Here is a 26,415-nt window from a genome sequence, read left to right as displayed (position 1 = left end):
GTAGGCTGTATAGACTATAGTCGCAGAGACCGACCTGTCACCCATGATCATCAAGCATAGACTTGCAGAAGTCAAGTGGGACCGCCGCGGATTAGCGTGGGGTTTTATACCCTGGCCTGAGCAGCAGGCTAGTGATACTGATACTATGCAGTTTAAAGCAAACCACAGAGTATACCAGAATAGAACCTTTGAGGACATGAGATACATAGCATAAACCGTACATTTCCACACTGACATTGACTTCTCTAGTCGCGTTTCCATCTCTTATTCATTCTCCTTTAGAAGTCGAATTAGATTCTCAAACACCGGAATAAACTCAGGAAACACTTGACAATAAATTGCAGCTTTCTCATACGTGATTTCGGTACCACACGGAAGCTGTCCAACTGCACAACGCTGCAGATAGATGTGAACCTCACGATCCTTCAGCGGCTCTAGAGCGTGATAAATTTTCGCTTCTGTAGCTTCCTTTTTCTGGCGGGCAATGTGTTCTTGATGAAGCCGTTCGGGGAGTCTATGTATCCGGATACCAGCCTCGATGGCGAGATACAGCAGCGTGGGGACCCAGATGGACCAGGGTGATAGGATACCGTTGGTTAGGTTTTCCGGGAATTGGAGGTTGTAATAGATAGCTTCTGCTTGGAGGGACGACATGGTGGCTATGGTGACGATGGCGAAGCCAGAGTCGTTGTAGAGCAGGAATGCACGCCAGGCTAGTTTTAGGGCTTGGGAGAACATGTTTTGGAGTGATCTTGCTGGTGGGCTGTGAGGCTCGGACGTTTGGCTATGACTGAATGGAGATTTAGGACGTCCCCTACTGTGCGAGGTGAAGGAAGCGTAGAAGCCCTGCCAAAAGACAAGCAACCCCTGAACGGTAGGGTTGAATAGGAAATAGGCAATATTGTAGCCGATATCCGTGCCGGAAATGAAGCGGGTGAGGCTGGAGAGAAATTCGTAATGCCTGTTGTGGTCGTCCAGGACTATTTTCTGCGGTAGGAGGACGGCGTTCGAGGCGCGGCATATCGACTCATTGCTGGTGATATTGCGAGCAACATGGCGGATGGCAACGTTTCCTGCAACACCAGCTGCTCCGAGAACAAAGAGCAGGAAGCGGATCAGATTGAATTGGTCGTTGGTGAGGGGACGGCCGTGCGGCGAGTAAAGAAGCCTTGCGCAGAAAAAGACTCCTAGTGCTATGGTTCTGTAGTGGTGGAAGAGATCGGGATCGAGGATATTATCTTTGGTATCTCCTCGAACCAGTATCGCAAAGTTCGCTGCAGAGTGTGTGGCGGAAAGTGCTGCGTAGAAGATAGAGAAGATATAGGCAGCCTTAAGGGGGCGGGCGTTGTAGAAGGGCCAGACGGCAGTAGCAACTGTGAAGCAGAAGTAGACATGAAGGCGAGGGAGTAAGCTGAAGCTAGATGAAAAAGGGGATACGCAGACGACATTATCATCTGCAGATTCGGGGACGTTTCCTGTCTGCGCGAGTACGGTGTGGATAGCATCCATCGTGGAGTGGTAGAGGTAGATTATGGATGGGAGTAAACAGAGGGAGGATGATATGACACAGCGGTCTTTTTTCACATAGGCCGCGAACGTTTGTCTGGGCCACGAGCTTGGGCCGATCTGCGTTTATTGGCAACGAAGATGATTGAGGCTGTATTGATGCTGCGTTTGTTCTTTCATTTTGGGGTGGGAAAGGCCTATACCAGCCATCAAATCCATTCCACTCATACCAAGGTACTGTCTCAGAGCATCCTGTCTGGGATCATGCCGGGTTCATCCGTTTGGCCATGTATCTCACCGTACTTTGCCCAGATTGTGTAGTGAATTGGTGACTTGTGAGATCCAATTCCATCAATTCACTTATTGGTATTCAGACCATTTCCCCTACTCCTTGTCTCCTCTAATCTCTTTCTTCCTTTTCCTCTTTTCCGCTGTCACTCTTTTGTCCAAGGTCCTCTTCTGATTATCCTTCTTTTATACACACTCAACATCTTGTCATATCCATCACCATGACCATCGCAGTACCCCTGACCATGAAGGCCCTATTGTCAGTCATCTCAGCTTGATTCACCCAAGGGTCAAACTAATCTATTGTGGTAGGTACGACAAGCCGAAGGTACATAAGATAGTTGAGGTCCCAGTCCCCGCCCTCCGTTCAAATGATGTCTTGGTAAGATCCAAATGCCTCCAGATAGTGTCCATCACTGACCCAATTGCCCATATAGATTAAGGTTACAGCTTGCGGCATCTGTGACACTGACCTTCACATCCATGAGGGAGAATCCATCGCAAAGGTAAACCACTGTTATAAAACAAACTTTCAAGATGCAATTGAATGTTGATATTTTTGACAGTTCCCTCTAGTTCCAGGTACATCGACCTTACCCCTCCGAGCAAACACGGTGCAGACTGCAGACACATAAAGACGCTAACTTGCTCAGGTCACGAAACCGTCGGTATTGTTGCAGATATAGGCTCTAAAGTCAAGACCCTCAAGATTGGCGATCGTGTTGTTGCAGATGACTCTGAGTTCTGCGGCGAGTGCTTCTACTGTCGTCGTGGCGATGAGCTGTTCTGCGAGAACCTCCACGCCCATGGTGTCACCATGAGTGGCGGCTTTGCTGAATATTGCTCCTACCCTGGTATGAGTAGACTCGCCTTGTCTCTATATTCTGCTGACCTTAGACAGCTGGTAAGGTGTTTAAGATCAAGAACCTCAGCGATGTTGACGCCACCCTTATTGAACCCGCTTCTTGTGCCGCCCACGGTCTTGATAAGATCTCTCCCAAACTGGGCTCCCGCGTTCTTCTCTTCGGTGCTGATCCCACCTGTCTGGTATGTTCATTGTCGTATGCACTGAAGACCTGGTCTTAACGCACCTAGATCCTCGCCCAGCTACTCCGCCTTAATGGTGGATGCCACGTCGTTATCTGTGCCCCTGAGGGACTGAATATGGAGCTTGCTAAATCTCTTGGTGTGGGAGACGAATACATCGAACTCTCTCGTGAGGACTCCCGCCACCAACCCAGCCAGCTGAAGGCCGATAACCCTTATGGCTTCGACGTCGTAGTTGAGGCCACAGGCAACGTCAAGACCCTCGAGGATTCGATCAACTACGTGCGTCACGGTGGCAAGCTTGTCGTATACGGTGACTATTCCAAGAAGGACGATGTCTCTTGGCCTCCCAGCAAGATTCGTAAGTTTTTCACATATCTCGTCTGTGGACCGATACTGACCCCAGGCTAGTTGGCGACGAGATCCAGATTATCGGCAGTTTCTCTAAGGCTTACATGTTCCCTGCAGCCATTGACTACCTTGACTCTGGCAAGGTCAAGGTGACCGGAATAGTGAACAAGATGTACAAGCTTGAGCAATGGGAGGATTGTCTAGAGGCGATGCGCAACAAGAACACCATCAAGGCGGCCATCATTTTCGACTAGAATAACCGTGCGTTGTCAACTAGGGAGGAGCCAACGAGGCAAGGTTGGGTGTTTTAAGGTGGATACATTTGTGACCGATATTGGTCGATACAAAATCATACAATGGACTTAGTTTCTAGAAATATAATACACAATCCGGACTATGTTCTCTTGCCTTAATAAATAAATGTCCCACCGATATCTATGACTGCCCGATGGGGACTAGCCAATTTCAGAGCACAGCTTATCGATAAGGATCACTCAGAACTGCGCTGCGATCTGAACTGACTTCTCCATGTTCTTTTCACGAAGCGTTCCAATCACCCCGCCCTAACTACAAATCCAAATTCTCTTACGAGACGGGAGGGAAGTGTGTTTTCCAAAATGGTTAAACCCCTAACCTTCAAAGGCGATAAGCCCAAATCCAAAAAGCGCAAGAACCCCGACCGCGACCACGACCGCGACCTCTCCACACCATCTAAACAGCCCAAGCCCACAGAGTCCGGCGACCCAGAAGCAGACGCCGAAGCTGATGCACGCGCAAATGCAAACGCAGAAGCCTCAGCTGAAGACCAGAGCTGGGTCTCCGCCGACACAACGTCAGACATCTCAGGGCCCATCGTTATCGTCCTTCCCTCCGAGCCCCCGACATGCATTGCTTCAGATATGAACGGGAAGGTGTATGCGAGCGAGCTGGAAAATCTAATTGAGGGGGATGTGCGGACTGCGGAGCCGCATGATGTACGGCAGGTTTGGGTTGCGACGAGGGTTGCGGGGACCGAAGGGTTTAGTTTGAAGGGTGGACATGGGAGGTCTGTTCTCTTCTCTTTGTTCCCCTTTTGCTTTATTACTCTTTTAATGAAACCTTATTAACTTGACTTTCGCGCTGGTAGATATCTATCATGCGACAAGTACGGTCTTTTCAGCGCTACTGCATCGGCGATTTCGCAGCACGAGTCGTTCCTTATGCACCCATCTCCTGATATCCCGGGGGCGTTCTTTATTCAGACAATGGGTGGCGCGGGAGAAACAGATACGTTTATTGGGGTTAAAGAAACGAACAAGGGAGTTGAAATCCGCGGAGACGAAGATAGTCTTTCGTTCCAGACGACTGTGCGGGTACGGATGCAGGCGCGGTTCAAGCCGAGGATAAAGGCTAGCAAGGAAACGAAGGCGAAGGAGAAGGTTAGCCGGAAGGAGCTAGAGGAGGTTGTTGGGCGGAGGCTGGATGAGAGTGAAGTGAAGAGATTGAGGAGAGCGAGGAGGGAGGGGAATTTCCATGAGGAGATTTTGGACGTTAGGGTTCGCGGGAAGCATGATAAGTTTGCTTGATGGGTTATTGCTATGTACGTACAGTAGATTATTGCCCCAACTTAACTAACTACCTAGCTGCTAATACTACCTCTACCAGCGGCGTTTCCCTTCTCCACGGTTCCGGGAGTTACAACTCCAGGAGCAGCACGAGTTCTCTTCCTAAACACGACAAAAGCAACCGCAGCAATAGCCCCAACAACACCAAGGGTAACTATAGCACCGATGACACCTGAAACAGCATTCGACAAACCACCACCATTGCTTCCAGCCTTCTCAGAAAAAATACCATCACCCGCAGTAGCAGCCACACAAAAGTCCTGCTCACTCCGACAAACATCACACCACTCCGCCACCGACGAAATAGCACGACCTTGCATCTCAGCCACAAACTGTTTCCAGGAGATTGTAGTCTCCTCACGCCCAAACAGGCGGAACGCAGTAGGCTCACCACCAGCATCCGAGCCATTCCGGAACAAGAACCGGACCATGAGCGAGTCCGTATCCGATGGGAATCTATCCACATTGTCATCGCTAGTTAGAAGCTCAAAGACCATCGTGGAGGCATAGTCCGGCAGACCATAAAAGTCACTTGATGCAGTAGTTAGCTCATTCAGACCGAAAAATGCAAGCATGGTATCATAGCTCCCAGCAAGGAGGGAGAACTTGACATCTCCTTTGGAAGTGACTGTCTCGTTGAGATGAGATAGGATAGCTGCGTTGAGAGTCTGGGCGCCAATGGAACGGTCCGGTTGCGAGGCGTTGTAGTTGGAGTTGAACTCGGCGCTGTCGGCGAGGGTGCGCAGCTGGATGAGTTGGTCTGGGGTGACGGCGTCTTTCATGGAGCTGTTGTGGATTGTGCCGACATTGATGAGGTCGAAGATAGTGTAGGCGTTTTCATATGTCATGTCTTCCTCCGAGAGGTCGTAAACGTTTTCGAGGATACCCGGCCAGAATTGCTGGTAGAATGATCTGGTTGACTCTAGTCTCTCCTGGTATACAGCGCTCTCAGGGAAAGTGTCCATGGCTTCGGTGAAGGCGGGGCACTCGTCGTCGCCTTTGATCCAGATGGTGTCGGGGCTTTCCTTCTCCTCACCGTGGAGAACGACATATTGATATCCACCGAGTGGGTTTGTATAGTTGGTACCATTATTCAAGGACTGGGAAGCAATAGAGGCATCAATGGGAGGATAAAGACCCTGGAGGAAAGCTGTGGCAGTGTTCAGCAGAACAGGCTCATCTGGAGCTGAAGCGGATATTTGTGACGGCACGTATTTGTCCCCGGAGATTCCAAGAATCTTCTTGGGAGAGTCGGACGAGATATAAAGGTCATGGTAGTCCGAGCCAACCTGGAAGTTTTGCTGGAGACCCAGGTTGGTTAACATATAGCCTGGATAGTGCTTGGAGGAGCCTATTGTAGTTAGCTAGGTTTAAGGTCAATACTACAGCTAGAGCATCTTACGATCACCATGGCGGGAGTAGATAGTCACTCCCAGGATGGTTTCAGCACCAACTGAAGACACCAGAGCACTAGTACTGGCAATTACCCAAGGAAGATGCATTGTGGTGGTCGAGATAGTAGGTGAAGTTTGTCTACGCAATACGAAGTGGAAGCGAGCTCTTTTTAACCCCTCACTTTCTACAGTATGAAAGATCAAGTATTTCGGCATTGTTTTTAAATTAGGAAACGGAGGATGGAATGATCGGGCATTTCCGCTGCAATTCCAAGACTTGCCAAGCTGCTTTGACGGCGCTCTCCGCGAGTTGACTCTTGGGTGCCTCGAAGATGATTTGACGTTAAACCCCCAACCTTGGACAGGCATGTTAGCTACAACCATCAAGAAAAGACGCCAAGAGCCCTTTGAACCAATTAAGAGATAAAGGCAACGGCTGATTGCAGTCGCTCGAGTTCCCAGTCGAAGCCAACCCCACCCCATGCCAGTGTATCAGTTCTTAAATCGTGGTGAGTGATGAGATCCATGGTCTCGAAGTATAGTGCGTTTAAGACGTCACCTGTGCAAGTAGGGTATCTCAACATGGCGATCAGAAAAAACACATCAATCGTCAAATCTGCGTCATCAGCCATGGGTGCCGCACATTACCATGCTGGTATGTAGCTTCGGGGGTGGGAATCGGGTAGAATTCAGGTGCCCACACGCTCTTTTTGCATAGCGGACAAAGGCTACTGCTTCGAGTCAAAGAGATATCAATGCATTCAGGGTGATAGATGTGGCCACACGGCAATTCGCGTACGATGGATGATTCTGGGGTGAAGTCGTCAAGACAAATGGCGCATGTTGTCTGTGAGGGTGTCTCGCATCGAGCTGTTCGTGGCGATATATCTCGCGCTCTTTCTTGAGGCGTTTTAGATTCCTGTTCAGCGTCCAGGGCACCTTCAAAGCCAGCTGGGTTCTTGTGTTGTGTCATTAGCCCACTCGCCTCCACCCCCGGCTCCTTTTCACTATTTTTCTGCTTGTCCTCGCCATTTTTTGTATTACCAATTCTATCGGGTATGTTGCTGTCGTACGGGGTTTGCATCGAACAATCTTCACCATAGTGGTCCAAGTTAGGATAGACATAGGTCGGAAGCCTCGCAATAAACTCTTGCGGGACCTTGAGGTGCTGGAGTTGGAACTGCTGATAGTCCGCCGCACTTACTGCAAGGCGCCGCCGCAAGATCTCACGCCGTCGCCTCTGTAAGAATTGATATAGAAGGAAAAGAATAACACCTAGGACTACTACGGTCCCGAGAATTGCTAATAGAAACCCCCAGATACTTGGGGTTTTCTTTCCGCTTTCCTCTAACAAGACGTTAGCCACAAACTCGCGCAAAAATATCCAACAGCAGTGACCTTACCTAATTCTATGAAAGTATACAACCGCACATATCCCCCATCACCCCGGGAGGAAGCATTTTGCTGGTTTTGGGGAAATATTTCATTGCTTGGATACCGTGACAGTTGCTCAAAAAAAGTAACACCTGCCGATCCAGGAATAGCATAAACGGGATACGGATAATCGTTCTCCAAAGAAGCTCCACCGCTTAACAACCACGTAGGATCGTCTGGCGGTGGTGGTTTTGCATCGTCACGTACCGGGAGAAAAAACACCAGCGCTTCTGTGTCTAAACGGCTCGCGGCATCCAAAAATGACTTGCTGCAATTCGAGGTGATCCAGGGTGCAAGCCCAATAGTTTGGTAGCCATGTGGGCTCACGTCTTGATGGCGGGTCACATTTGCTGGAATATACGGCGCGGTTACGTTATTGCACGGATCGCTCAGCTCTAAGCTAGGAACGAAGAATATTCCTTGTACCGGTCCGTCTTTTGGAGCATTCTGAGTAGAGAGTGTTTGCATGTCTCCCTCTATGACGAGATGGAACGAAGCATTTCCCTGGAGATAAGATCAGTTTCATTTATATTTTGTTCGTGTCTAAGGTTAGTGATGAACAAAATATACTTACACTGACAGACGGTGTTGAATTGCTCGCTTTTCCGGGGCCCGCAAAAAGCGTTGCAGCCGTGTTGAGCGACTTAGCAGCTGCAGAAAAACGAAGCGTTAGCGGAAATCGTCCACAGACCATATATATGGTATGTCAGCTGTTTCAAGGCTGAGATATCGAGGGAAATGGCGCGGTATTCTGGGCATATCTGCGGTAACACATTGGGGAACATACACATCGATGAACACTTCCCACTCGACGACTCAAGGCACTCTAGTATCAAAAGCACATCATCAAATCAAACTGCGGCGGACAAGCGTGAAATCAATGCGGCTATAACCCGACTTCGGAGCAACGTGAGAGCCGAGTCAATGCTTCAAGAAGAAAGATAAGTCGGGGCGTGGGTAACCGAATCGCTGTTGCTATCCGCCGCCGGAGAGCGCGGGAGCTACACAGGGAGAATGCAATCGAAGCGAAAACAAGAAGCCAGAGAAATAGAGGCAAAGACTTTTGTCCGCACCCGATTTCTTTTCTCGTCTAGATCGCACTCAGGTTAATTCCCTGTCCCAAAGTATGATGCCGTCCAAGGTGGAGCACCGTCGACGTTTGCGGACAGTTGAGCGACGGAAACCGCGGAAAGCATGTTGTCGACGGTAATAAATCCTGACGAGAAGACTCTGCCTTAAATGTCTGGCCATCATGAGTGCGGGTAAAATCAAATCCTACAACCATAGGGCTCAACACGCCGCAAGGCTAAAGAGCCAATGCATCGATCTTGTTTGCTGCCTCCCATCTTCCATAACATCCTGACAACACTTGAAAACAGCGCCTACAGTAGCGAAGGCCATTGTAGGATAATAAAGGACAAAGCAGAAGCATGAACGCTCTGCCGGTTGTGAAGCATTCATTTCCCAGTTGTTTGCCCAGGAATCAACAAGAACGTCATCCTTTGGTTCATGATGGATACAAGGGAGGTTTGCAGATCATGGACCGTGCCTTGAACGCTAATTCGGCAATCTCCTTATCGACTCTTATCAACTCTTATCGCCATTCTCAGGTGATGTCACGTGCTGAGGCTCACATGATAGGAGACCGCGTTAGAGTATCCAAGATGTTGTGAATTGGAGATTGTTGTCTTCATCCCAGATTTTCTGTCTATTATTCGGCTGGAGCGTACAGACACAGCTCCTGCCTGCAAATTAATTACTCTTTATCTATCAAATCCTCGTTCAAGCACATGGATATGGTCTATTAATGCCAATCCGCCAAAACGTCATATTTCGATTCGCACATACTAGCAACCTATGTTTAACTGAGTTACAATTTCGAAATGCCGTCTGCGAATAAAGGAAAAGGAAAGGGACGCGATGTGCGACCGTCGCGTAGCCGCAATACAACTCCCAGCTCTGGCTTCAGCGCAGCTCCGACCGCAACCTCCGCCCCTCCTACCAGCTACCTTGACAACGACGCATCCAAACTCATCGTCCCCACAACAGTACAATATGCGGATATTCTGGAGCGTATGGGCGGGGTGGGCCCTATCCCGGATTCAAGGTCTTTGGAGTCCCTGGTGGAACACCTCAGGTCCCTGAGTCAATCGGCGGAGGCTCGTGGTGATGCCTGCAATGCCGGGATTAGGGAGCTATCCCAGAAGCGCAAGGAAGTGGTGGATGAGCCTGAATCGTTTGATGGTTCAGAACGCGTGAAGATGAAGCGTGAAATGGAGGAAGACGACGAAGAGAGCAAACCATCCAAGTCGGGGAAGCTTAAGAAGCGAAAGGAACGGGGCAGCAGCTCAAAAGAGGAGCGCCCGTTGACATATGGCGCCCATGAAATTGGTCGCCAGGACGGAGCGGAAACGAAGGTTGAAGGTGGTAGGTTCATGGTCACTCCCACAAATCACAAGTCATCATCAAAGCATGCTAAGTGTATACCTTTAGCTGCATCCCCGGCTTCCAAAAAATCCAAGAATGCAGTATCAGACGAAACATCTTCGCTATCCCCACCATCATTGGCTTCACCACGTCAGACCAACGACGGTGCAGATGCTGCCTCACCCAAATCCGATGACAGCTCTGAGTCGCATCAACCTGAACCAGCGCCGGCCGTGCCTCAAATCCAAGTCTTCGGCCCCAATCCTCTCAAATTCGATGATCCCACGATATATCACATTCGAGAAATCGTGGCAGGAATGACGGATGATGACAAGAAGGAGATATTCAGCGTTAATGCTTTCCCAGAAAGCGACTTACGCCATTTGATGGCAGGGATTCCTCCGGACCGCGATTTCAGCAATGCTAAGCCCACTAACCAAGTTAACGCCAACACCTTTCTTCTCTATATCGAGCCTTATGTTCGGCCGATGATGGAGGAAGATATAGCATTCTTAAAAGAAAAGGTTTGACCTCCTATCCACCATAATTCATCTAATATGCTAACCATAAGCTACAGGGTGACCGAGTCACGCCATTCATCATGCCAAAGCGAGGAAAGAAATACTATACGGATGTGTGGGGTGAAGAAGACGGTCTAATGAATATCGATCAAGCAAATGGCGACCGAGAGAAGCTACCCCTAAATGAAGGTCGAGGAAATATTGAGCAGGTTACCGATGAGACAGCGGAGACAGATAAAGTCTCCGTGGCCCCGTTGGTTAGTCGCCTTTATTCTTTGCTACGGTATGAGCATCGTGCGCCTCCCGATGAGAATGCCACCAATGGCAACACCAACGGGGATCTGTCGCTGAATGGTCTAAACGGAGATTCAATGGATATCGATAACCCAGCGGGAGAATCGGAAAATAAACCCCAGCCGTCCGCAACCTCGTTTCGTGCTGCATCACCCAGTGGCTTCAAGGTCCCGGCAGCAAAACTTGACCACGCACAGCTAGACGAACGACTGAAAGCGGAACTCCGGCACGTAGGTTTCCTCGGAGCCGACGACAACCCGGATTACGATGCTCACTATGACGATGACATCGCCCAGCGCCTCCGTCTTTTACAAAGTGAGCTCAAAAAACAGATGATCATCAATAGTGCACGTAAATCAAGAGTCCTCGAGGTCGCCCGCGAGCGCATGGCGTTCCAGGAGTACATGACCATCCACGACGATCTAGACTCCCAGGTCCAACAAGCTTATCTAAAGCGGACCAGGACTCTAGGAAAAAGCAAGAAGGGCTCCCAGGCGAAGCACCGACCCGGTGGAGCTGGCGGTGGAAGCCACGTCGTCAGCGCTGCTGGTATCAGCCGGCCTGCGATTGGAGACGTTGCTCGAACGCTCATGGACAGACGCAAGCGCTGGCGCGACTGCATCGGGCCTGTCTTCAAGGACTGCAAAACGACTGTCCCCGGAACAAGCGAGAGCATTTTTACACCCTCCCTTATGTCAGAATATGAGAAGATGGAGGTGGAAGGATGGGATGAAGAACAGGAGTGATCAAATAGTCTTCTTATTCTTCTTCTTATTCGTTTTATTCTTCATGTTTATATTCCCACCGAGCCCTACTTGAGTTCTCGGCGATTCACGAGGTATCGATTCGGCATGGTTGACTGACGGACTGGCTTTATCTATTTGGCGCAATATGGAGAAACTTTCTAAATCGGTGGTAGGCGTTGGAAACCATCCATGGAGGGTTTTTGTTTGTGTATATCGTCCCTCGAATATGATCACTCATGGTATAATGACTCTTTCGCCCATTTGCAATGTAGGAAGGTGCCGCCATAGTTATTTATCCAAGATAGGAAGGCGCAATGGGTCCCGGTCCGTCTTTGAACCAAATGGGAAAGAACGACTGGCCCCCAGCTTCACCCCAATTGGGCAGGTACCTAACATATGGAAGGTTGTGCCTTCCCCGTCGTCGCACTTACTAGGCATCGTGCCTGCCTTGCTGGATTGACAAATACGAGTAGCTCGCGTAAATGCTACTTACTAATGGTACAGTATATGATAAAGTAGAAACAAATTTGGGTATCAACTGTAGAGACTTCGTATATAAATCTCTCGATTCAAACGCACCAGCGAAATCAACGATGAACAATCAAAACCTCACCATGATAGCGCTTCAACCTCGCCGTCAACTCTCGCTCACTGGTTTCTAGCTCGGTGCAGATCTGGTCAAAGCAATGCATGCCATCCAAGTACTTGGATAACTCTTTATCATCGATGAAGTCCTCCTCGTAGTCATCGTCATAGAGCAAAGCTGAGCGACTCGCACTCTGTAAAGACGCACGATCTCGGTCCTTCGCATCCTCGCTGCGATGATGGTGGTGGTGATGATGATTATGGTGTTGCGAGATAGGCGCAGGTTCATCACCTGCACTGGACGCATATGGGCTATTGGCGCCTGTTCCGGGGCCTCGCGAAGATGGCCCGCTGTGTGTAGATAGGTAGTGGGAACGCGGTGTTGTGGCCCCTGATTTGAACTGAGGAGCTGGATTGCCTGTTGCTATTGCGTATTTGTGTACTCGGTATAGGAATCCCTTGATGATACCGAATGTAATGAAGCGGCGAATGTCAATGTGGGTGAGCTGGCGGCTGTGCTGGAGGTACCATTGTTTAACGCTCTGGCCTTGTTTCAGACTGGCGTATAACTCCACAATGCCGACTCCGTCGACTACCTCTCGATCTGCGGCGGGGTGCTTTCCTAGGGGATCTGCGCTTGAGGAAATGAGAGTGCTTGTGTTGGCTGGGCTGGGAGTTGCGGAGAGGCTGATGTTTTCGCTTTTGCTGGCCAGCACGCTATCGTTGCCGAGGCTAGGGGTTGGGTCCCCGGCCGATGGCCAGACGTTGTCTTTATCGTGATGGAGTGAGATGGCAGCAGGTGCGGTAGGTGCAGTCATTGGGGAAGCGAAGAGCGTGTTGACATAGCGAGCGCATTCCTGCTGCATGTTCTCATCTGCAGCGATTGTAGTGCTAAATAGTGCAGTGGGTGCGTAGATGCCAGAAAATGAAAAGATGTCCAAAAGGAAGAGGCAGCCGTAGTAAAGGAGATGCCGGATTGCGCGGCATGTGAGGGAGAAGTCCGTATCAGCGAGGAGGGATATTATGCGAATACTGTTGACCCCATTGATGTGTGGAACGATCTAGTGGAGGCTGTCAGCAATCGAGTTGTATACACAGGGAATTCAGCATACCCGCTGCATTGTGAGGTCCCAGTTCTCATCGAGGAACGCTTGGTAGCGGACTGTAAATAAGGGAACCTGCCAGGCACGAACAGGGGGTGGTGTAGGATAGACAGGGAATAGCTTGACGTTCAACGTGTTCAATTCATCTGCTCCTACATCAGCGTTGAACTCAAAAAGGAAAAGGGGGCGAGGACATACCGATTGGAATCATGCACTCGCAATAGTTGTTCAAATCCTCCATCAGCGTCTCGCACAAACTGTATACCTTCCCCTCGCCACTTTTAGAATGGTCTCGAGAAAGAAACCCATTTTGCTCCTCCAGCCCACGCATCAGGTCTGCCAGTTTCTGGACAACACTTTTGTAGCTGCTGAAATCATCCTCTTCCCCCAGTACCACACAAAAGTTGAAAATGAACTCATTTCTGTCGTATCGAGGTGACTTCATGCATATCGGATATCCCAAAATACGGTATCCATCTGTGCATACCTGAATCAGATTCCCACATAGCTCCTGGCGAGGTATCACAAAGAACGATATATCCGAGAAGGTAAGGAAGAGAGGCTGCGAGGGGGCGGTGTTGGAGGGGGCAATTGCTCCATCAGGGACCTGGTGAACGACCTTCGGGCCTTATATTGTGTCAGTATTCGATGATGCACGTATAATACAGTGATTAGTTGGGGCAACCGACCTTCCTGCGTGTCGAACTTGCTGTAGAAAATGGCCTTGATCATGGTTGAGGGCGACGGCCGACATTAAGGTCATCGAACTGAAAGTCGGATCACACTGAGGCCGAGGTCATTTTGTCGCGGCGAAGTGTGTCAACTTATAAGTATACTGGGTTAATCATGTTCTGCGCAGGAGTCCGTCGGAAAGTAGTTGGCTGCTGCGGGGAGAAAGCTGATTGCTGAAGTTGGGGAACCTCGGAGGGAGTGGAACATTTGAAGCTCCCAAGGCCGATCAACTCCACGGTACAACCAAAGACTGAGCCAAAACATAACTTGTAAAATAATTTTAAATTCCAATATTAAAACTATCGCAATTTTTTCGCCTAGAAACATGCTGACAGAATATCCAAGTTCTAAACTCCCAGTAACCACACGAGACCTGGTTCAAACGCGCAAGGACTGCTAAGAACGCGCCGGGGTATTGGGTAAAGCTCACAGCCAACATCGCATAAACAATTAGGAGATCTATATGACGAGAAAGCAGCCCGCGGGTAAAACGCAACAATAAGAAGTGATGAAAAAGAGAGACTGCCACTCAGCGCCAGAAATGCGTACCAAAGAAGAAAACGGGTGAGATATCGGGAGAAAAGGCGAGAATATACAGTCATACTAGCCGAATCCGATGGAAGAAAGCTCGTAAAACACCTCCTATCGCGCGGCCCTTGCAGGTGTTTGAGGGGGTCGCCGAATACCAGTGCTCGTAGAAAGCAAGCGAGATGACGTTGGCATGTTCAACGGTTCAGAAAACGATACGGAATGCTGAATTGAATTTCTGCCCGTCTGGGGTATCGAGGCCGGAAGGTCGTACAGGAAGTTCAACGGCTGGCCTCTACGGATCGCATTTAAAACGTCCGTGTAACTGCCACGCTCTCCCGCTTCCTTAAGCCACTGCTCCCAGTCCTCATCCAATGGTACATTAGCACCCCGTTCTCTCGCGGCGGTTGCAGCAAGAAGGCGATGGTTCAGTTCCACCCCACAGCTCTCCATCTCCTCGTCGCTGGAATCTTCACTATCCTGTAACTGTAAGTCACAGTCAACGCCATGGTCATCCATAGTGCCATTCGGAATCTCTGCCTCCTCGTATGTCGCAGCTTTAGCCTTTGTCTCGCGTATTGGCTCCGGGCCATCTTCAACATGGATTATGACAGATGGAAGCGGCGAGGGCGATGCAGGTCGGATCGCATCAGCGGTGGTGTCACGGACCTTCACACCTTCCTCCTTTTCGTAGCGTTGTCGCGCGGACTTGGTACCCTCCCAACGACATAGTGAGCCTATCTCTTTTTCTGATAGCCCAAGCTCGTCAAAGACTCTGAATAATTTGCGATGCCATGGGAAACGGCTTAACCTCATGCGATGCGGGCCATAGGAGTAGTCCAATCCAGGGTATTGGGCCTCCACGCAGTCCAGCGATCCATAAAAGGTGGATGTCTCGATGCGGACCTCCGGGACCAGATTAAGCGCGATATGGGCGGCAAATGTTGCCGGGTCGCTGGTGCGCTGACGTGGGAAAGTTGCTCGATGTACTATTTGAGCCAGAGATGGTTTGTGCATTGTGAAAGTATTGATGATGGACTTGGTAGGTGAAGGCAGCAGTCGAATTCGCAACCGGCCAACTTAGGGGTACAGGCAGGCAAGGCGAAAGGGAGATTATGAGATAAGGCCCAATAATGGATCACTCGCTCCGCAAGACAATTATTATAAGGTGGAGAAGGGCAGCCGCCTGCTAATTTTAGGCCCGTCCGATGGAAAGGCTGACCAGTGTGCACTGGAATTGAGGGAAAGGAAGCTGAAAACAAGCTGGATAACAAAGGAATCAGAAAGGAGACGAGATCGGGCAATCGCAGGCTCGTGCCACTCCTGGTTGCGGAAGCGGGCAATAAGAGGGACCTTTGTAAGTTTGTAGGTAATAGTAACCTTCTGGAGACCGTCGATCAATAGTTGAATTTCAGAAACAATGAAGGGCTGGGCGTGGTCCTTGTCGCACGAAGGTCGCCTTAACTCCCCGCACAACGGGAGCCAGGCGAGGGAGTATATGAGTATCAAAAACCGAATTGATGGCACAATCAGAACGTGGAATGAGCGAGAGTCCAGCAATCACATCTCATGGATGGATAAGCTTCGGCGTTGTGAGGGTGGATTGGAGTCCGTCGAAAACCAAAACAAGGAGCAGTGAGTCGGTGCTGCCTCGGGGATTGCGAGGAACTATAGGTTAAGGACTTCGGCCTTGCCAAAGGTAGATCAAAACTTGCGGATCAAGGATCAACTCTCAACTGCTGAGCACTGGGTTATTAACTGTGAGTTGGTGAATGTAATGCACCTCAAGCCAGGTTTCCAGCACGTCGCTGGCGTCAGGTCCACGCTATCCGTTTATCTAGAAATCCGAAAGCAAAACCACTGCGTCCATGGTCAATGATACGCTGGGCCGTGGGTGGAGTCTGGACAGTCGATCGGGTTTCAAATCCAAAACGAGGGAACAAAGCGGACGAAGGCGAGGGAGGCGAGAGCGACAGGTTTTATAAGGTGGTTTGCCTCCAAGTCGGCTGACCACGCATACAAGTGACCAGCTCATCAGCGTACTTGCGTGGAGCGCTGGAGCGTTGCTGGGGGTAAGCTAGCCACCTGCGCATGCGACAGCAGCTGAATCCAGCGATGGTCGACTTGTCCGCCTAATAATCGTATGCACCATCAAACCCATCGATTGCAGTGCGTTGGCCAGCGGGTCTTGCGTCCACTCGTTTCGCGGAGACAAGCTGCATGGCCACTTGGTCAACGAAAGCCCAACTGTTCAAGGTTGTTTCGCCTGGGCGCTATGCCGGGGGCCATGTAGGTACTTCAATGAGGGAATGCAACGGGAGAGCATGATAGGCTCTGTGGTCGGCCCTGATACCTAGCACGAACAGAAAAGGGCCTGGGTCTCGCCCGCAGCGCTCGCCAACAGGCGCTCCCCAGTCCGACTTGTCAATGTAAATGTGTGGAATGCTCCAATCAATGCGAGGCTTTTGGGTTGCGATTTATTCTAGACGTCTCAGGTGTGGCTGCGACTACTATATTTGCCACGAGAATTAAATCCTAGTGATACGGTATCCCACCACAATGATCAATCATATCATCGCGATGCCTTGGTTTCGATTGAGGATTGATGTCTGTTAGTTAAAGGCTTCAAAAAATATACTCAGGTGCTGAGCGCGGTGGCCGTCACGTGCAGCCAGCTTTCTTCACCAACACCCAAACTCCCTTCACTACCATCCACCTTGTATCGTCATTTTCATCAAGAGAAGCCATGCGCCTTATCTCTACGATAACATGACCCCTTGTGGCCCCCAAATACTCCATAATTACCAATCATCAAGTATCACCGATGTCGACCTTTGATGGAATCGTCCAAGGTACTTAGTATCCGGGTACCTTCCTTGCAGCTGCTGACAAGCCAAATTCCCAGAATTTCCTTTCATCACCAGTGGGTTTAGGCGACTGCTTCTGTTAAAGTGAAATTTCGTGGGTTAATGTTGAAATGGTTATTAGTTGATTACTTTCGCAAAAACCCAGAGCGGCCACCTCCGCTAGCCTGCTTCCTTAGCCATGCCCATAGTGACCACCTTCAAGGGCTTGAGTCCTTCAGAGCTCCCTTCATTTATTGCTCGGTAGCTACCAGAGAGGTATTTTACCGCCCTAGTATCTGTATCTGCTCGCTAACATTCTGATGCAGTTGCTTCTGCGGATTGAGAAATATCCCCATCGAATGAATTTCAATAATGGCATCCTTGAATCCAGAAGGTTGCATTATAAGCATTTGTCGAAACTCCTGGTGTGTAATATATATCACGTATGGTTTCCTCATTTATTTAACTCGACGTAGAGACCAATTCCCCTGAACACACCAACAGAGATCGATCTGACCCCCAGGCTCTCTATCAGAGTCACCCTTCTGGACGCTAACCACTGCACTGGTGCTGTGATGTTTCTCATTGAAGGCGATGGGAAAGCAGTTCTATACACTGGCGATATACGTGGTATGGTTTCTCTCCTTGAACCCCAAAGCAAATATGTAACTGACGAATAATAGCGGAACCATGGTGGGTCGATGGCATCGTTCGACACCCGGTTATGATCCCATATACTTTGGGAAACAAGCGGCTGGACAAGGTATATCTAGATACTACCTTTTCTCACACGGGTCACATATTCCGTACTTTCCCAACAAAAGCCGATGGCATCGCCGAGCTCTTAGGCAAGCTCGAACCGTATCCAGAAAACACCCTATTCTACTTTCGTGCGTGGACATTTGGCTATGAAGAGGTCTGGGTGGCACTCGCGGCTGCCCTAAAATCCAAGGTAAGTGCAAATTCCGATTTGTTTTCTTCTGGCTTACAAGTCCAGATCCACGTAGATCGATACCAAATCGGCCTGTATAAATCTGTTTCATCTTCCTGCAGAGAAGGGAGCGGGGCTACTGAAGCACCTTCTCTCTGTGGGTTCGAACTCGGTAATAGGTCCATACCTGGCTGCCTGAGCGAGGATGCGCGATCTCGTATCCACAGCTGCGAACCAGGAGTTCATTGCTCCGTCTTGTCTTCAAAAAACACCGTCTACATAACACCAATCGTAAGCCGAACAGAGGACAACTCCGATGTTCCCGAGGTGGGAGCTGGAGGTGGGTTAGGTGATCTATACCAGATCCACGAACTGGAACTTCCGGATCAATCCTCACTTACCAAGCTAGAGCAGCTCTGTAGCGAAAAGATACATGATCCACGGGCTCTTTCCAAAGCAAAGGAAGCTCTCCTCGAGGCGTTCAGGTCTAAAAACAAGACACTATCGCTCGACAGCTATGGAATGAAAAGCGCTCACGAAATACCACTAGGTGAGCTCGTGGATATCCTTAGCCGTGGTCGCTTGGGTGAAGAGACTGCAGCTCCTTGGGATTCGAGACTATCGACTAAAATCCTGGATAGGACCGGGAAGCCTCTCCCAAGAAGTATTGTATGTATTGCCTCACGTATCCGCCACTATACTAGTTACTAACAAAACTAATAGAACTTTCCCTACTCGCGCCATTCTTCTTACGTCGAGCTGTGTGGGCTTCTGGGTGCTTTGAAGCCTCGGGATGTCTACCCCTGTACCGTGGATCCTCTGGATTGGGATGAAAGCATTTCTATGCAGAGGCTATTCGGCCATCTCTGTTCTGACAGCGTGTTCATCCACGACCAATACATGCGTGAAATAACCGCCACGGAAAATGGCGAACCCCCTAGAAAAAGAAGAAGACAGGACGCCACATCTTCGACCCAATCAACCCAGCAGTCAACGGTTACAACCGACAACGACGGCATTTCACAACCCTCGCAAACCTCTCTTCGAGCAGTTGCAGAATCAAAGGATGCTCTAGCCGCAGTGCCGTGCAGTCATCCGTCCTCCTCGGAAATGTCAACATCCAACCCTCCTATTATTTCATCTCCTCCACCACCTTTGTCTAGTGGGCCGTCGCAACATACTCCACAAACGTTGGAAATCATTGAAAAATATGCTAACACGTCAAATAATGCTTCTCTTAAAATTCCCTCTCTTAGTCCGGAAACCGCGAAGGTGCGGCGGAATACTATCCGTCAAGCATGGCACCTCCTCCATGATGATGAGAAATCCCAACATAACAACTTCCTTCTCGGGTCTCTTCCGTCCTCATGGCCAACAGATAGGGAAATTTCTCATCAGGGCCTATCTATACAAGAAACAAAACTTCCCGAAGTGGTCCTTGAGGGATCTTCCAAAGCGACGGCGGTCCACAAACCCAGCACGGAGAATTCCCAGTCCACAATAACTGTCCAGGGGGGAGAGGCACCCTCTATCCATGAAGAAAACCCGACCGTGGACGTAGACGTGGTAATAGACACTGATTATTCCAATACGGAAACCGAACATCAAACACTCCCACAGCCCTCCAGCCAACACACCATATCCTCAACCGCATTCGCTTCACAAAGCCAGAACCAAACAGCTCAAGAAGTCGAGCACGATGTTATAAGCGACGAGGACTATATTCGCGAGCATGAACATCCAGGTCCTGAAACAAGCGACCAAACGTTAGGCTGTAACTCAGTGGCCCAACCACGACCCCTTGTCCGGCAGATGCCGTCCATTCGGAATCGGATGGTAGCATATGCTGCAGCAAAAGAGGATAGTTATGATGCATGGGCATCAATGTCTCTTACTTCAGCAGGCAATAACCACACAGAGGAGGAAGTTGAACTATAATCTTGTACGAGTGTTTAAGCTGCATGGACCAATTCGTGGAGCTGTTTGCGCTAAGTAGTTAGAAACACTTTATATTCACTTCCAACTAAGCCCCGAAGTATTCACCGTCGATGTTCTGGTTCTTGTCCATACTAGTGAATAAGATGAATCCCCCCTCGCCCTACCCCCAGTCGCCGCGAGTATCCCTCTTTCGTAGCAAACATTGCCCTCTCAATGCTCTGGCCCTTGTCCATATTGATGAATAAAAAGAAGCTTTCCTGTGCTCTGCGCTTCTTCGCAGCGAACATTCCTAAATTTTCCAGCCGGTGGTCTGCATTGATGAATGAGGGGAGTCTTCTCCGCTCCCCACGCTTTTTCTTTCTTAGCGTTAGGCACTGATTAACATAAGAGCATCTTGTTGAAAGTCTGCCCAGCTTATAGCACGCGATTCCGGTCCAATTGAGAGGATGCCCTCAACACCAATAGTGGGGATACCGGGCCCGTCTCCGAATTTCTCCTCGCCGGGAGCTGCAGCCGGGGTTTCTTCCCCTCATCAGGTCTAGACACACGGCGAGATCGTCACTATACATCGGGAATGCGTCCGACTTGTCCGCGGGAAATACAATTGCTCATATACTATATTAATGAGTGAATGTACAACCTCATCTCTCTGACTGGAACTTTCCTTCCTTTCCAATTGCCTGTAACTAACAACAACCTTACCCCCCAAGAAAAAGCCATAACCAAAATGTCCAACCTCGTCCCCCTCACCGTCATCAAAGGCGCCGGCCACGAGTTCATCCCTCTACCCCAGGGCGAGAACGCAACAACGGCAGACTTTCACTCAATCCGCACCAAGACCGAGTCGCCTGCTTATTTTACATCCGGGTTCTACAAGATCGAGGCCGGACCTCAGAGACCTGCGCACTACAACTTTGAGGAGACGAAGTATGTGCTGAATGGGCAGATTGATGTCTTGGTATGTCCCTTCCACAACCTCGTACCATTCTACCTCGACAGCCATATATGCTGACCACTACTATTTTTCTTGTATAGGATGAGGCCACCGGAATCACGCACCACCTTGTCCCAGGAGACTTTGCCTTCTTCCACGTTGGATCTAAGGTTAAGGTATGTTGCCAATTGCAACCTCTTTCTTTTTACCTTTTACCTTACCTGAGCATATTGCTAACATTGGCTTTCCAGTTCTCAACCAAGTCCTCAGGATTCGCCTTCTACGCCGTTACTCGACCGGTCCGAGCCCCCCACTCTAACCTCCAGGGCCGTGAGGAGAGCACGTCCAAGCTGTAAAGAACGAATTAAGCCGACGGGAATTCGACCTTTTCTTGATATGTCCGATATGAAATGAATCTATAGATCAATACTGTGGCAATAAATGCTCGCCATTTGGGCTTTCTTCCTTGCGTACACTACGAGTAGCACTAGAAAATACATAGGTATAGGAACATATATACATAGACAAAGTATATAACCGCTTCACTTCGCCATAGAAAATTATATATAGGTTACTGTACAGACTTGATTTTCTAGAATCAATGAGACTTTCCCTATTTAGATGAGGCCGCTTTAATGAGGGCAACTGTGAATGCGACGGAGAGGTTGCGTCTGGAGCACATGAGCGCAACGCTGTCTAGAGCTACATGCAAGACCACAAGATTGCCAACTAATTTCACTCTCGGCACTGCCTTTGATTGACTTTCTCACTACTAACTTCTTGCTCCCTATTTCACTCCTCACTAGGAAAACGAAGCCCTCCACCACGCCCACCCAGCCGTGATAACGAAAAAAGCCCAATGTCCAAACGCCTTCGACTTGAGCGGTCCGCCATGAGCCCGAATTAGAAACCCATCCGCGAGGCCAGCAAGCGAGGTGACAGCAACGACAGTGGTAAGCGCATCGTCGTGGCCCTGGTACTGCAGCGCGATGGCAGCGAGACCGTACGTCGATTCCCGGATCGCTTTGACGTATATCAGTGGCGACGGATGGCGCGGGATACCGAAGCGCTCATATTCCTTAGTTGGTCGGAGAAAGCTGTGAGCTCCTATACCGAGCAGAACAGCTCCGAAAGCATATGCGGGCAGTGGATTGAAGGCAGACATTGCTGTTGCAGGCGAGCGGCGTCTCGAGAGGGACCGCAAGGAATACGGACTTTGTTTGTGATTGACCAATGTCTGCTGGCATGGGATATGTAGCTGAGAGCAACCGTCATCAGTATGACGTGGAGACAACTTCTTTTTATCCGTCCATGTGCCAGAATCTGAGGTAAGCACTAAATATTGTCCACAACTCGAGCATACACGCTGGCACCAATGGCAGGCTTTCCGCCATCTCTGACCCTCAGCTACGGCTGGACTCAGGGGCAGGTCCAGATCCTTTAGTTGGCTACAGTTAACGCGCGTTCGCGAATCCCTGAAGAAGAATTGATTCCGACCATTCGAGGCAAGGTTTGAATCGTGAGGCAGGAGACAATGATGTAGGTCTTACTGAGAACATGAAGTTCAATTTTCAACCTGGGTCTCTAGAGACTGCGGACGACCAGCCTATATTGCTCCTGCCGTCTTGGTTGCGACGTGTCTCGAGGCAAGATTAGTTCTTTCCCCACACGGTCCTTGTCATTCTCCTCATGCTTCATACCCTGGTAAGGCATACTAGTATGCGGCTCAGTGGTCCTCATAGCCCGTCGACGAATGCCGAGTCAATACGTGACAGGTAAGTTCAAGGTCCTGCGTAGTATTTGACCATTGCGAAACGAGCAGAGCGAACACTAATTCCTGGTTCGCTACACAGTTTCGTGCACTATTCCGTCCCCGATCAATCAGTAGGCATCACCGCTACCTTGCAGTTGGATGGGCACTCAGCCTTTTGCTCACCTGGTACTCAGTAATCGCCCCAGGCTGCTTAGAGCGTGCTCAGGGTGTGCTGAGATCTACTCAGTGAGAAAAAAGCAGCGAGGGGTGAGCACTAAAACGGAAAGGGAAGGCCATCGACCGTCGTAGAAAATCAAGTACGTATGTATAATCAAAACCATAACCAACTCAATTATACCAAACCTTCCTTAATAAACAAAATAATCTTGCGTCAGCGGTAACCATTCCGCCGGCTCCGCAGTGCAAAGCTCCCCATCCGCCTCGACGCGATAACTCTCCGGGTCGACCTTCATCTTCGGCATCGTGTCGTTGAACTTCATATCGTTCTTGCCGATATTGCGGCAGTGTTTGACTGCCTCGATGCGCTTCTTCAGTCCGTATTTTTGGACTGTGTTTGTGTCGACGGAGGCTTGAGAGACAAACATTACAGAGGTGCTAGGGAGGTAGGCCTAGGTTGAGGGGATAGGGATTAGTTATTCCTTTTTTCTTCGTTAACTACCAGGGCGAAGGGGAATACATACACCGAATTGCGGGCGCATGATGACGGGTTGGATTGTGGGAATTGAGCCGTTGGGGTCACCCTGAGAAAGTAGTTGGTTAGTCCTATCCGTTTTAAAGAAAACGGGAAGTATGGGACGGTTTCGTTAAGCGAACATACCATCATTGAAGCAACAATCATCCCACTCTTCAATATTTGAGTCGGCTTGGTACCGAAGTAGTTAGGGGACCAGATGACCAGGTCCGCGAGCTTGCCGACTTCAACGCTTCCGATGAGATGGGACATGCCCTGAGCAATAGCCGGGTTGATGGTATATTTGCTGATGTAGCGTTTAACACGGAAGTTGTCCGCGTCGGTGCCTTCGTCCTCTGGCAGCGGGCCTCGCTGCTCCTTGTTCTTGTGTGCTGTGTTCCATGTCCGGAGGATGACTTCACCGCAGCGGCCCATGGCTTGGGAGTCTGAAGACATCATGCTAATAGCCCCTAGATCATGGAGGACGTCCTCGGCAGCAATTGTCTCGGCGCGGATTCGGCTTTCGGCGAAGGCGACGTCTTCGGGTATGTTCTTGGATAAGTGGTGGCAGACCATGAGCATGTCGAGGTGTTCGTCGAGGGTGTTCATCGTGAATGGGCGGGTAGGGTTCGTGCTGCTGGGGAGTACGTTCGGGTGCTCGACTACGGAAATGATGTCTGGGGCGTGGCCACCACCAGCGCCTTCTGTGTGGTAAGTGTGGATTGTGCGGTTCTTAAAGGCCTCTATGGTTTGTTCCACAAAGCCAGATTCATTTAGAGTGTCGGTGTGGATCATGCATTGTACATCATATTTGTCACAAACATCGAGACAGGTATCAATGGCGGCTGGTGTAGAACCCCAATCTTCGTGAAGCTTCAGACCGGCTGCTCCTGCGATGATTTGCTCTTCGATGCTCACTCCACCGCTATCATTTCCTTTCCCTGTGATGCCGACGTTGATGGGGATTTGATCGCAAGCCTGGATCATCTGGCGCATATGCGTTGGCCCTGGGGTGCAGGTTGTTGCGTTGGTCCCGGTTGATGGGCCAGTTCCTCCTCCTAGGAACGTCGTGATTCCGGTGGCAAGTGCCTCCTGTGCCTGCTGAGGACAGATGAAGTGAATATGTGTGTCGAGGCCTCCTGCTGTGATGATTTTGTTTTCTCCCGCAATCACATCTGTTGACGAACCGATCACCATGTTCGGATGGACACCATCCATGACGTCCGGATTTCCTGACTTGCCAATACCGACAATAATGCCATCCCTAATACCAATGTCTGCTTTGTAGATACCGGACCAGTCAATAATAATAGCGTTTGTGATGACTGTATCCAGACACTCCTTTGTCGACTTTCCTGCCGCCTGACCCATGCCTTCGCGGATACTTTTACCACCGCCAAACGAGCATTCATCTCCATAATAGGTATAATCCTTCTCAACCTTAACCCAAAGATTGGTAGTGCCCAGTCGAATCATATCCCCAGTTGTAGGGCCAAACAAACGAGCATATGCCTCTCTTTCTAATGTGAAGGGCGCAACTAGAGCACTATCCGCACCGGGCTCAGGGACATGCGCAAACCCAGCGGTTTGCAAGCGCTGAATGATCTCATCCGCGCGACCAAGATCAATAGCCCCTGACGCGAGGAAGTTGCCTCCTTTAATGACTTTATGGCCTCCAATCTCCACAAGGGTGACGGTCTTCGTGTCACCAGGCTCAAACCGAACAGACGTACCTGCAGGAATATCAAGCCGAAATCCATACGCGCGAATGCGATCAAAATGTAACTGCGGGTTAACCTCGATGAAATGATAATGTGAGCCGACCTGGATCGGTCGATCTCCTTTGCTCATCACCTTGAGCTTGATTCGTTTTCGTCCCTCATTCAGCGTGATTCGAGCGTCTTTCACAGGGATCACTGCCCCAGGTACCTTCTCGGGTAGGTAGTCGTCCGGATTGGGATCTGGGAACGTGTCTCCCGGTGGTATTGGGAGGAAACTTCCGTAGAGGGCTCTTTCAAGGTCTCCATCATCGGAACTAATGGGGTGGTGGACGGTGACTAGATAAGTCCCTGTCCTGAAGGTGCCTTCGACCTGTAGTTCGACTAATGTTGAAGGGACTGATGGTAGGACATGCCGGCGGCCGAGCATGGTCTTACCGATGGACATGAGATCAGCCACTGAGTAGGGTCCATCACGGATTAACTAAATATTCAGGTCGATTAGTACGAATTTGTGTCAACAGATGCGATTGCCAAGGCCCATATACCTCGTGAAGATTGGACGAGATCAAGGCCTAGTCAGATGTTAGCAAGTTCCCAACAATATAAATCCTCCGGGGGTCGAGTCTCCTTCGCCTCGTTAGAATAATATCCGAGTACAACATACCGCAGCCTCAGCATGATTGAGTCGCACACCACGTGCCAGACGCCGTTGAGCCAAGAAACCCAACTGCGAGATCGCGAGCTTATCGAGCTATGGATGCGGAGCCACACTGTCAGCGAAAACAGGTCCCGCCGCCAAGCAAAAATCAAAATCAACATCAACCACTCTCCAGCCTCCGCAACGACATACCTCCTTTGGGATAAGGTGCATCTTGGAATTGTGCCCTGGATAGTCCAGGCTACCTTGGTTGTCGAACTGTAGATATGGGGAATTATCTCGTTTCTGTGACTGTGGGACTGCGAATCACAAAAATGCCCAGACGCGCACTGGAGACAACTCGGCCAATCAAAGGCAGTAGTGTTCCAGTCCACAATAAATAT

At 49.9% G+C, this 26,415-nt stretch overlaps 12 protein-coding genes across 12 annotated transcripts; 5 read left to right on the top strand and 7 right to left on the bottom strand.

The window, feature by feature from the left end:
- Nucleotides 1-264: 264 nt before the first annotated feature.
- ASPVEDRAFT_23561 (uncharacterized protein) lies at nucleotides 265-1,509 on the bottom strand (the record flags this gene model as incomplete). The annotated part of the gene is made up of 1 exon (XM_040809561.1): nucleotides 265-1,509. The coding sequence occupies one exon, from the start codon at nucleotides 1,507-1,509 to the stop codon at nucleotides 265-267; it is 1,245 nt and encodes a 414-aa protein (XP_040662317.1).
- A 506-nt stretch (nucleotides 1,510-2,015) lies between these two features.
- Nucleotides 2,016-3,446, top strand: ASPVEDRAFT_119967 (zinc-dependent alcohol dehydrogenase family protein; the record flags this gene model as incomplete). Its single annotated transcript, XM_040805756.1, has 8 exons — nucleotides 2,016-2,053; nucleotides 2,107-2,176; nucleotides 2,232-2,300; nucleotides 2,361-2,376; nucleotides 2,448-2,648; nucleotides 2,696-2,841; nucleotides 2,890-3,202; nucleotides 3,253-3,446. 8 exons carry the CDS (start codon nucleotides 2,016-2,018, stop codon nucleotides 3,444-3,446), a joined length of 1,047 nt encoding a protein of 348 aa, XP_040662316.1.
- Nucleotides 3,447-3,809: 363 nt separating this feature from the next.
- Nucleotides 3,810-4,757, top strand: ASPVEDRAFT_119277 (uncharacterized protein; the record flags this gene model as incomplete). The annotated part of the gene is made up of 2 exons (XM_040805680.1): nucleotides 3,810-4,237; nucleotides 4,319-4,757. 2 exons carry the CDS (start codon nucleotides 3,810-3,812, stop codon nucleotides 4,755-4,757), a joined length of 867 nt encoding a protein of 288 aa, XP_040662315.1.
- A 53-nt stretch (nucleotides 4,758-4,810) lies between these two features.
- Nucleotides 4,811-6,298, bottom strand: ASPVEDRAFT_120901 (histidine phosphatase family protein; the record flags this gene model as incomplete). Its single annotated transcript, XM_040805832.1, has 2 exons — nucleotides 4,811-6,147; nucleotides 6,199-6,298. 2 exons carry the CDS (start codon nucleotides 6,296-6,298, stop codon nucleotides 4,811-4,813), a joined length of 1,437 nt encoding a protein of 478 aa, XP_040662314.1.
- Nucleotides 6,299-6,372: 74 nt separating this feature from the next.
- Nucleotides 6,373-8,734, bottom strand: ASPVEDRAFT_243011 (RING-H2 finger protein). Its single transcript, XM_040809656.1, has 4 exons — nucleotides 8,412-8,734; nucleotides 8,199-8,275; nucleotides 7,594-8,128; nucleotides 6,373-7,537 (listed from the first exon to the last, which is right to left on the bottom strand). The coding sequence occupies exons 1-4, from the start codon at nucleotides 8,413-8,415 to the stop codon at nucleotides 6,801-6,803; spliced, it is 1,353 nt and encodes a 450-aa protein (XP_040662313.1). The 5' UTR covers nucleotides 8,416-8,734; the 3' UTR covers nucleotides 6,373-6,800.
- A 773-nt stretch (nucleotides 8,735-9,507) lies between these two features.
- ASPVEDRAFT_23556 (histone acetyltransferase NGG1) lies at nucleotides 9,508-11,612 on the top strand (the record flags this gene model as incomplete). The annotated part of the gene is made up of 2 exons (XM_040809560.1): nucleotides 9,508-10,575; nucleotides 10,629-11,612. The coding sequence occupies 2 exons, from the start codon at nucleotides 9,508-9,510 to the stop codon at nucleotides 11,610-11,612; spliced, it is 2,052 nt and encodes a 683-aa protein (XP_040662312.1).
- A 587-nt stretch (nucleotides 11,613-12,199) lies between these two features.
- Nucleotides 12,200-14,032, bottom strand: ASPVEDRAFT_78314 (nitrogen permease regulating protein NPR2; the record flags this gene model as incomplete). Its single annotated transcript, XM_040816521.1, has 4 exons — nucleotides 12,200-13,258; nucleotides 13,310-13,446; nucleotides 13,499-13,927; nucleotides 13,990-14,032. 4 exons carry the CDS (start codon nucleotides 14,030-14,032, stop codon nucleotides 12,200-12,202), a joined length of 1,668 nt encoding a protein of 555 aa, XP_040662311.1.
- A 540-nt stretch (nucleotides 14,033-14,572) lies between these two features.
- Nucleotides 14,573-15,987, bottom strand: ASPVEDRAFT_243522 (uncharacterized protein). Its single transcript, XM_040809664.1, has one exon. The coding sequence runs from the start codon at nucleotides 15,575-15,577 to the stop codon at nucleotides 14,675-14,677; it is 903 nt and encodes a 300-aa protein (XP_040662310.1). The 5' UTR covers nucleotides 15,578-15,987; the 3' UTR covers nucleotides 14,573-14,674.
- Nucleotides 15,988-17,036: 1,049 nt separating this feature from the next.
- ASPVEDRAFT_243211 (putative DNA repair protein) lies at nucleotides 17,037-20,341 on the top strand. Its single transcript, XM_040809661.1, has 7 exons — nucleotides 17,037-17,412; nucleotides 17,466-17,682; nucleotides 17,733-17,831; nucleotides 17,883-18,036; nucleotides 18,090-18,358; nucleotides 18,404-19,006; nucleotides 19,061-20,341. Exons 2-7 carry the CDS (start codon nucleotides 17,530-17,532, stop codon nucleotides 20,273-20,275), a joined length of 2,493 nt encoding a protein of 830 aa, XP_040662309.1. The 5' UTR covers nucleotides 17,037-17,412; nucleotides 17,466-17,529; the 3' UTR covers nucleotides 20,276-20,341.
- Nucleotides 20,342-21,002: 661 nt separating this feature from the next.
- ASPVEDRAFT_23552 (uncharacterized protein) lies at nucleotides 21,003-21,565 on the top strand (the record flags this gene model as incomplete). Its single annotated transcript, XM_040809559.1, has 3 exons — nucleotides 21,003-21,233; nucleotides 21,311-21,385; nucleotides 21,461-21,565. The coding sequence occupies 3 exons, from the start codon at nucleotides 21,003-21,005 to the stop codon at nucleotides 21,563-21,565; spliced, it is 411 nt and encodes a 136-aa protein (XP_040662308.1).
- A 446-nt stretch (nucleotides 21,566-22,011) lies between these two features.
- On the bottom strand, nucleotides 22,012-22,374 carry ASPVEDRAFT_78310 (DUF4267 domain-containing protein; the record flags this gene model as incomplete). The annotated part of the gene is made up of 1 exon (XM_040816520.1): nucleotides 22,012-22,374. One exon carries the CDS (start codon nucleotides 22,372-22,374, stop codon nucleotides 22,012-22,014), a length of 363 nt encoding a protein of 120 aa, XP_040662307.1.
- A 956-nt stretch (nucleotides 22,375-23,330) lies between these two features.
- ASPVEDRAFT_122059 (urease Ure) lies at nucleotides 23,331-26,245 on the bottom strand (the record flags this gene model as incomplete). The annotated part of the gene is made up of 6 exons (XM_040805950.1): nucleotides 23,331-23,591; nucleotides 23,664-23,723; nucleotides 23,801-25,855; nucleotides 25,920-25,946; nucleotides 26,039-26,125; nucleotides 26,225-26,245. The coding sequence occupies 6 exons, from the start codon at nucleotides 26,243-26,245 to the stop codon at nucleotides 23,331-23,333; spliced, it is 2,511 nt and encodes an 836-aa protein (XP_040662306.1).
- Nucleotides 26,246-26,415: the final 170 nt, after the last annotated feature.

The sequence above is a fragment of the Aspergillus versicolor genome (genome assembly GCF_001890125.1).
Source record: "Aspergillus versicolor CBS 583.65 unplaced genomic scaffold ASPVEscaffold_1, whole genome shotgun sequence".
Lineage (NCBI taxonomy): Eukaryota > Fungi > Ascomycota > Eurotiomycetes > Eurotiales > Aspergillaceae > Aspergillus > Aspergillus versicolor.
Note: the sequence above shows the minus strand (reverse complement) of the source record. Positions and strands in the feature narration are given on the sequence as shown.

Excerpts from the sequence above, each read along its gene's own strand:
- ASPVEDRAFT_243011 (XM_040809656.1), bottom strand. Across the intron at positions 8,129-8,198 it reads ATTCAACACCGTCTGTCAGT|GGAAATGCTTCGTTCCATCT; the intron begins GTAAGTATATTT and ends TCTTATCTCCAG. Across the intron at positions 7,538-7,593 it reads GTATACTTTCATAGAATTAG|AGGAAAGCGGAAAGAAAACC; the intron begins GTAAGGTCACTG and ends ACGTCTTGTTAG.
- ASPVEDRAFT_243522 (XM_040809664.1), bottom strand. The coding sequence starts at position 15,577 with ATGCACAAACCATCTCTGGCTCAAATAGTACATCGAGCAACTTTCCCA.
- ASPVEDRAFT_243211 (XM_040809661.1), top strand. The coding sequence starts at position 17,530 with ATGTTGAAATGGTTATTAGTTGATTACTTTCGCAAAAACCCAGAGCGG. Across the intron at positions 17,683-17,732 it reads GCTCGGTAGCTACCAGAGAG|TTGCTTCTGCGGATTGAGAA; the intron begins GTATTTTACCGC and ends ATTCTGATGCAG. Across the intron at positions 18,359-18,403 it reads CGGCTGCCCTAAAATCCAAG|ATCCACGTAGATCGATACCA; the intron begins GTAAGTGCAAAT and ends TTACAAGTCCAG.